Source organism: Wasmannia auropunctata, unplaced genomic scaffold, assembly GCF_000956235.1.
Source record: "Wasmannia auropunctata unplaced genomic scaffold, wasmannia.A_1.0 LD336095.1, whole genome shotgun sequence".
Taxonomy (NCBI): Eukaryota; Metazoa; Arthropoda; class Insecta; order Hymenoptera; family Formicidae; genus Wasmannia; species Wasmannia auropunctata.
This window is the reverse complement of record NW_012026795.1, coordinates 1,176,203-1,184,718: the sequence shown is the minus strand read 5'-3', so window position 1 is coordinate 1,184,718 and position 8,516 is coordinate 1,176,203. Positions and strand designations below refer to the sequence as shown.

The window sequence follows — 8,516 nt, the reverse complement described above, 5'->3', positions numbered from 1 at the left end:
CCAGTTAATACTAGTAGACTTGTTGCGCCTAGCATATAACATTTTATTCCCCCGTGCAGATCGTTCGCTCTTTCTCTCTCTCTCTCTCTCTCTATCTCTCTCTGTCGGTGTGTGCCCGCGCCTGCCTGTGCCTGCCTGGATTATATAAAACATCTTGCAACTTGTCACTAACAAGACTGGCCGGCTTTTATTTAAATCGCAGCGATCCTTGAGCGTGCCGAGCACAAAGGACGACAAGTCGACGGACAACACAGAGCAGCAGGTACTTTTGTCATCTCAATAGTTCTTATATTTTTTTTCCTTTCCCTTTCTTTCCGAATCGAAAGAGGCGGCTGTTTTTAACGATTTATGTTGGAAAATGTGAAGACGTCTCGCGACACTGTACATATATGTAATATCTAATTTTTTTAATACTAATTTCTGAAAAAAATAATTTCTTAATCTTACAGTCGTGTGTCGACATAATGAGAGAACTAATATATATTTGTATCTTTACGCTACACGCAGAGAGACCGCAGCACCAGAGTGAGCCTAAGCAACGAAAATAACGTGTTACTCGATCCGGACGTCTTAACGGACTTTTCAACGCAGACTCTGGTGCTGACCATGCTGGCCACGCTGGTGAAGTATTCCACCAATGAAAACGAAACGCGGTTCCTCTATGAGTACCTGGCGGAAGCAACTATAGTTTTCCCAAAGGTTTTTCCAGTCGTGTAAGTTTTCTTAGACGGAACATCTGATTGTGAGACTAATCGATTTTCAAATGTTTGCAATTTGCCGAATTTGTCCTTTGCAGACATAATTTACTCGACGCGAAGATCAACAGCGTATTGTCTTCCTGTCACGACCAAGCGATACTGAATGCGGTTCAAACTATCATACAGAACATGATAGCCTGCGAAGACGCGAATCAGCAACATCATTTGCAACACTATCTGCAGAGCTGCGGATTCCGCGGTCTTTGGAGATTCGCCGGCCCCTACACGAATGTAAGTTCTGGATTCTGGCATTTGATCGTTTCTAGCGATTCATTAGTTCTGATACTAAGGATTAGTCATTCAAGGAACTAGCCTTATTTATTCGTAATGCAATTGACAATACTTTTACAGTCTAACTGCACGCCCGAGAGTGCCGAATTGTTTGTGAATTGTCTGAAGGCGATGGTGGAATTGTGTTTGCAAGAATCGAATAGTAAAGAGACAATTAGCAGGAAGAGTAAATGGGCCGGTAGCTGTCACGCGGATTTTGCGAAAGCAAGACCACACGCTGGAATTGTCCAGGAACAATCTCGTACATCAATAGAGACCGACGCATCTACCGTTCACGTAGAGTGAGTCTCATTTTACTCGCGCAGGGTTTGCCGCTTAAATGTAATTTTGCATAAACTACGTTGTGCACAAAACGCGACATACATCGGACAAGTTTAATGTTTCAGTCATACGGAGACGAGGCGAAACGATTCGGTTGATGCGCACCAAACTGAGGATACGGGTGGCGGTGACGGTGGCGGTTCACAACCTTAGCAATTAATTTGTGACACTGACCGGCAATGCGATAAAGGTGTGCGTAAGAAGCAAACTAAAGGAAAGTTACAGACGGCAGACGAAGTGTGTGAACTCTAAGTAATCGCATTGTAAATCTAGGTAAGATATATCAACAATTAGAAGGCACTCTATCTCTACCATTTTTCTCTTTATTATTTTAATTACATTCAAAAGAGATTTTACCTATTAATATTTTACCTCGCAGAACCTCGCACACATTTATCCCGTTATTATTGCTGCAACATGTCCAGTCAGTTTAGTACAATGCCGTCCACGTCACGATAATGAGCCTACAGAAGTGGAAGTCAACGAAAGCTACGTTTCCGACGAACGTCATTTTATTTCTATTAGCGATATGTGTTGACAACTTTTCTTTTTTTTAAAGCTTTTTAAGCGATCTTGTGATCATTTTATTAATCGTACGAAACTTACTGTCCCAGCGTGACAGTTTTTGCTACGAGATTGAAGTATTATACCATATGTATTGTCAGCGTTTTTTTACAACGAACTTGGAAAATTTGCGTTGAGAGCATAAATTTTCTCGTAAAATCGGACTTCAGCAAATTGGAATGTACAGTGCATTTCATCATGATTTAGCGTTCACAAATAGAAAATGATTTACACGATCAGTTTTGTCAGAGAAAAATATGTTGAATCAGCAACGAGTATTGTATATGTTCGATATTTTTCTCGTGATTACTCGCACATAATTTATTGACTGATTCTGCCATGATCGCAATACAATACATATACAGAATCTCAATGGCCCATAGAGAATCAACCGCGAGAAGCAGACAAGTAAAAGTTTAATAAGCATCTCTCGCAATTTTTTCGCGTTATACTTAGACATATGTATTAAGTGTGACGCTTCTATTCGCAGGAGAATGTATTGTTTACGATTTATTTTTAAGCAGTCGTAATATATTGTAAACAATTTTATTATTCTACTTACGAAAGAATCTCCATTGGTCCTCTAGGGTCCTAAGAAAATGCGATTGCGCCAGATGTAACTTTCTACGCGAGGACCGCGTGTCGCTCCTTCTCGTATGCCGTTGCATATATGGATCTCAACAATGCACAGATGATTTGGACCAGTGGCGCCTGTTGTCTCAAGGCGTTCGAAGCCCCGGGACGAATAATTTCTAGATTTATCAAAAGAAACACCAATATACGTGTATATTGTCTACTTATTAAAGTACAAAGCGAGACCAAGCGATATCTTCTCCGTAAAACTGTAAACGTAAGCCGGGACATTTTTAGTAATAAGGAGAAGCGGGAGGGACTATAGCGAAAAATGTAAATCGAAAGATCTCGCACTTGTGTTAGCAACAATGGAATACCAAGTGCCAGGGATCGTGTTAAAATAGTATTTTGACGTACGTGTACCGCGACGAATACTCGCCCCGTTTTAATTTTTAAATTTTCATTTATTTATTTAGGTGAACTTCTTTTGACGCCATAAGCAAGTGTGACATATATATATATATATATATATATATATATGTATGTATAAATAATAAGATGTCAGATTGAGAAATGATTGAGAAATGATATTTTTGTGCGCGCGGCTATGCAGAATGAATAGCAGCTTCTTAACGGCACTATAGAGCGATTGTTAGAAGTTTGAGAGATGTATTTGTACATAGTGCGTTGTATAATGTTTGTACAATCGTGGCGATTTTGTAAGTTGACTTTTGTGTTCGTATTGTATCTGTATTTTTAGACGAGTTTTTAGAGACGCATGAAGGAAATTCGTCGTACGATGAATCGATGAATTTCGAAATTAATGCGATAATTTCTATATGTATAGAGCTTTTTCCGAGCTTGTACTTAATACGAATGAATTTACGTTCAAGTCATTAATTACTATTACAATGAGCTTTGATCTTATTAAACGTGCGCTAGTCATATTTTAAAGTATCGAAAAGCTCGAAGTAAGTTTTTTTTATAATGTTTTTTTACACTTAGGTCGGTATTCATAATCATAAATAATTTGCAATCTTTGATTGAGAGCGTAATCAATTATAGATTCATATTTTGAATTCATATTTCACAGATCTTTATTTTATAAATCTGTGTTTCAAAAATCTGTTATTATTTGTCTCTGATTATTAGCTCAAATAATCAGAGATTCATCACATAATGCCATGACAATTTTTCTGTTTAACATTTTTTTAAATCTGAGATTATTTAAAAAATATCTATACAAAATTTCATTATCTAATAATTTAGTATTAGATTACTATAACTATTATATGATTGATGATGTGATAGAAGAAAAAAGATGATAAAAATGATTTTAATAATAATTAAGTTACTTCATCGATTCATCAATCTGAGATTATCAAAATGACAAGTAATTCATAAATCAAACGTTTCTTGAATTAACGACTATGAATTCTTGTAAAAAAATTAAATAGATTGACGAATAATCAGATTTATGAAATTGTGATTCAAGTAATTATTGAGTATGAATACCGGCCATAGTTTTTATTCCTACTAATTGTTATAAACTTTGTCAGTCCGGTAATCTCACCATGACATGTATAAACTAATTTTAAATTAATGATTTATATTCACTCATCGAATACTGATTCATACTCGCTAATTTATAATAATTAATTCGCGCAGTTCGGATCTGTTAAGCGCATCCGTAACTGCCGTGTGTTATCACGCGTCTTGTTGTCTTATACCAAAGGTGTAAATCGTCCCTAGGCTGCGTTAGACAAGACGATTAATTCATTAAGAATTAAGAAAGATAGACGATCGCGATAATCGTAAATTGCTTAACATGTATGCGGACATGTATACATCAGTTCGACATTTTCCTTTCACGGACTTCGTGTTTTCGCGATATTCCTAGAGCGTGTTACTATACGATAAATCTGTAAATATTAAATTCTAGCGTGTAAAGATTGATGAACAACGAGTTGTACGTCGGACTAGCGAGCATTTATTAAAAAAAAAATTTATGCGCACATTTTTCTAGCCTTATTCGCACAGAGCGTAGTTTACAGTTAAACGAAAGAAAGAGAGGGTTGTCGATTTTTTTTAATTGTGCGCAAATTTCGTATCAAATGTGTTCTCTTTTTTATTACAATTTACATCAGCAATTTAATTTCGAAGCAATATTTTGTCGATATTATTCAAATATCCATATTTTCATATGTATCGAGTATGTATTCGATTTTTTGCTGTTATAAACTTTTTGTATATACAGGATTCGAGTTAGTACATGACGCTATCAAATTAATTGAGTATATACGCGCGTCCGACAGTACCGTATGCACGTGTGCGAGCAAAAAGTGCGTGTATACGTAAAGAAAAGAACATATAACGGTGTAACGTTTATCTAGCGGATAGTGATGATACGCACACCGGATATTTAAATGTACGATTATAGCCCTGCGAACTCCCCTCGATTCGCGCGGTCGGCATTAAGCATTATTTTTCTCTCGAATTGAATCTCTTCACGACATGATTCTGGCCTTTCTACGAACTGCAATGAGACAATTTTTTGTGTAAATATATCGAGATTAAAACGCTGTTTGTTAAACTATATACAAGTGTTGCATTATTGATGCTCGATTTGGACTCTCGAATGCCTGTGACTCGTTTAATTACTGTTATGTGCTATTTTTTTTTTTTAGCACGAATGTATTTATAGAAATTTTTGCATATTCTTACCCTTATCTATTCTAGCTATTAGAGTGTGCCGTTACGTGCAGATAAAATTAATCTTACAAATTACTTAACCAAGTAATAGGGTAACTGTACCTATTAGTGTGCTTTTATATTTAAATAAGTCATAAAAATAAACTGGTACAAATATATAGATAAAGTATTTTTTTTTATTAAGTTAAATTTAACTTTATAAAAAAATACTTTATTTGTACCCGTTTATTTTTATGGCTTATTTAAATATAAAAGCACACTAACAGATACAGGGCACACTAATAGAGACAATTATCCTATATACCGTTGTTATTTATCATTTGATCAGTTTAAAAAAATCGGATGGTCAAACATATGATCGTCATTGTCGCCGATCTCGCGAATAAGTATGCTGATTATACTGAGCAAGAAATGACACGTGCGTTTAAATACACCTGATCTCGAATAATGCGAACCAATCAGCGTGTATCGCTACGCTTTTTATATTAAAAAATAAAATTATGTGCACGTATTCCAGAGTATTTGATTTTGAACCGTGCAACTGTTTGTTAATTTTGAGGTTAATTTGCACTTGAGAATGAAATAATACAGGTTATATATATTTAAATTTTTTTTAGAATTTCGGTTCTTTTGGTCGAGTAACCGATTATCGAAATGCATTCTACTAACAGTTCGACGATTTTTTGTCTTGAAAAAAAAATATGTATATTGTTAACCTACACTACAGTCATGATGCACGTACGAATATATATGTGACGTGATTCGATTCGGAAGTAACCGGAAGTAGTATCTTAAAAAGGTACCTCTCGACATCGAGTATATCATACTTTTCGTATTTTTTTTATTTATTTTACTATTTACACAAACAGAGAGAGAGACGTGAGAGAATCTCGGCATTTTTCGTGGGACCGGCGAATACTCGTCTGTACTCGTCTACTCCGTTGTACACTAGCGTCGCACGTCCACGTTTTCAAAAAAGGAACTACGTACCACGTCTATCTTATAACACTGTCGATCAAATCATAGCACGAGAACGTGGACGTGGTGCGTGTCCGTGCTACTTCCATCTTACGTATATTTATATACCAGAGATCAGAGAGAAATCTCTGCCTAGGTGATGGCATACATATGTTGAAATACGTCAAATATAATTAAAAAAAACTATGCTTTGATCTCCGTAATGAATTAGTTTACGTAATTGAAGTTAATGCAATTATTGCATTTTAATATTCGTCAATTTATAACATTTATCTTTCATTAATTTTATGCAATAGAAGGTCCTGTTTTAGAGTTTCAGAGTAGAAAGAACGAAAAAATAAAGTTTTTTCAGAAATTCCATAACGTTTTGCAGATAAGAAAGAATAATAGAGAATGTTTGTCGAACGGCAAGAAGTTTCGGTGGTTCTTGCAGTTTAAACCGAGGATGGAAAACATCAACATTCAAGGTGAACGCTTGGCTATTGGCTCGTATCAATAAGTCGCAACGCGCATGTCGAACATGTGTTCTTCCGTTTGGCGCCTAAAATTGTTGTACATACGAAGAATAACAGTAGGTCTGTGTGTCAGCTAACCGGTTCGGCTCAGTTCGGCTAACATGGATTTTTGTACGACCTTTGAGAAACTTTCAGCGGGAAACGATAATCGATCTCCCTTGAAAATGCCAGGCAAGGAAGCCGCGCGCGGGAAGATGCACGTTATTAAGCGCAGTAAGTTATAGGTTAATCATTCCTTCGTATTCGAATGTGCAGGATATCTTACCGTTTCACCCAGGAATATGAAATGTCCATTCTTTTTGTATAATATTGATCTATCATTGTGACACCAGGAACCTGGCTTTTGCATAAAATCGCAAAAGAATTCGCAATAAAATAAAGATTAGATGATTAGTTTAGTATTACATTTAGTGTTATGTGTTGATATTATAAATATCATACATTTATACATATTATACATTTATATAATTGCAAATCATCAGAGGTGAAAGGAGAGATTAAAATTAAACTGCTTTCTTTAGATGGGCGTAAGGAGGATGTCCATTTCGATAAAATCACTTCCAGGATTGCCAAACAGTGTTACAACTTGGATATGAACTACGTGGATCCAGTAAGTATCTTTTTACTTTTTATGATTTCCAATGTAATGTGATGTCAAAGAATGAAATGTACATGTATAGCATCTTGAGAAAAAGCCTTGTAACATTGTATATACATTAAATATATATATATTTTTTTTGATTAGGTACAAATAAATGCTAGGGACACAAATAAAAAATTACAAATTTAGTTATCAATTTGCATAATATTTAAATTTGTTATTTGCAGTCTGCCGTGGCGATTCAAGTGATACGTGGTTTGTATTCTGGAGTAACTACAGTTATACTGGATAATCTAGCGGCTGAAACTGCAGCTACGATGGCGACAAATCATCCTGACTATGCTATACTAGCTGCAAGAATCGACGTGTCTAACCTACACAAGGAAACCAAGAAGAGCTTCAGCGGTACAGCATTCTGCGTTTACTTAAAACTTTATTTAAATCAATTTCTGTGTCACAAAACTCTCAGTTGATTACTGATGTTTAATTGACATTAGATTTGGAATTAGAATTAACGTTTAATTCTTGCGCTTTGCAGAGGTCATGCATGACTTGTACTACGCCAAGAATCCCATTACGAATGAACATATTCCTACAATCAGCGAGCATTATTACAATATTATTAAGAAAAACGCGGAGAGACTGGATTCTGCGATAATATACGATCGGGACTTCAATTATAATTACATCGGCTTTAAAACGCTCGAGAGAAGCTATCTGCTGAAAATCAACGGCAAGATAGTCGAAAGACCTCAGCACATGTTGATGAGAGTGGCCATTGGGATTCACGAAAATGACATCGACAAAGCCATAGAGACGTATAATTATTTGTCCGAGCGATACTTCACGCACGCTTCGCCAACACTGTTCAACGCATGTACTAACAACCAGCAGATGTCCAGGTAATTTCGAAAGAGTTCAATTAGCTAAATAATATCGCGCGTTACTGTTTCACTAATAACTAATAATTACTTTCTTGCAGCTGCTTCCTCCTGACCCTCGAAGACGATAGCATAAAGGGCATTTTTAGCATGCTGAAAAAGTGCTCGCTCATTAGCAAATACGCCGGAGGGATAGGACTTAATATGCACTGCATTCGTGCCAAAAGCGCGAAGGATACGAATACAACCAACGGCCTGGTTTCCGTTTTAAAGTTGTATAACGAAATAGCCATTTACGTTGATCAAGGAGGAAACAAGAGAC

At 36.0% G+C, this 8,516-nt stretch overlaps 2 protein-coding genes and 1 long non-coding RNA gene across 3 annotated transcripts in view; 2 read left to right on the top strand and 1 right to left on the bottom strand.

Annotated features, from left to right (window-relative positions):
• Window positions 1-5,104, top strand: part of LOC105462642 (neurofibromin) — a 17,730-nt gene extending 12,626 nt beyond the window's left edge. Inside the window, exons 20-25 of the mRNA XM_011709368.1 lie at window positions 203-262; window positions 508-713; window positions 797-989; window positions 1,110-1,330; window positions 1,436-1,643; window positions 1,750-5,104. Of these exons, the coding sequence (XP_011707670.1) occupies window positions 203-262; window positions 508-713; window positions 797-989; window positions 1,110-1,330; window positions 1,436-1,523 (768 nt within the window). The 3' untranslated portion in view covers window positions 1,524-1,643; window positions 1,750-5,104. The remainder of the gene's footprint in view (window positions 1-202; window positions 263-507; window positions 714-796; window positions 990-1,109; window positions 1,331-1,435; window positions 1,644-1,749) is intronic.
• Window positions 4,482-6,327, bottom strand: LOC105462643. Its single transcript, XR_976087.1, has 2 exons — window positions 6,023-6,327; window positions 4,482-5,043 (listed from the first exon to the last, which is right to left on the bottom strand). It is a non-coding gene; the product is annotated as an uncharacterized LOC105462643 (long non-coding RNA).
• Window positions 6,328-6,699: 372 nt separating this feature from the next.
• LOC105462641 (ribonucleoside-diphosphate reductase large subunit) overlaps window positions 6,700-8,516 on the top strand; it is a 4,517-nt gene continuing 2,700 nt past the window's right edge. Inside the window, 5 exon segments of the mRNA XM_011709367.1 lie at window positions 6,700-6,925; window positions 7,234-7,322; window positions 7,541-7,718; window positions 7,852-8,215; window positions 8,296-8,516. The exon segment at window positions 8,296-8,516 is cut by the window's right edge and continues 217 nt beyond it. Of these exon segments, the coding sequence (XP_011707669.1) occupies window positions 6,814-6,925; window positions 7,234-7,322; window positions 7,541-7,718; window positions 7,852-8,215; window positions 8,296-8,516 (964 nt within the window). The 5' untranslated portion in view covers window positions 6,700-6,813.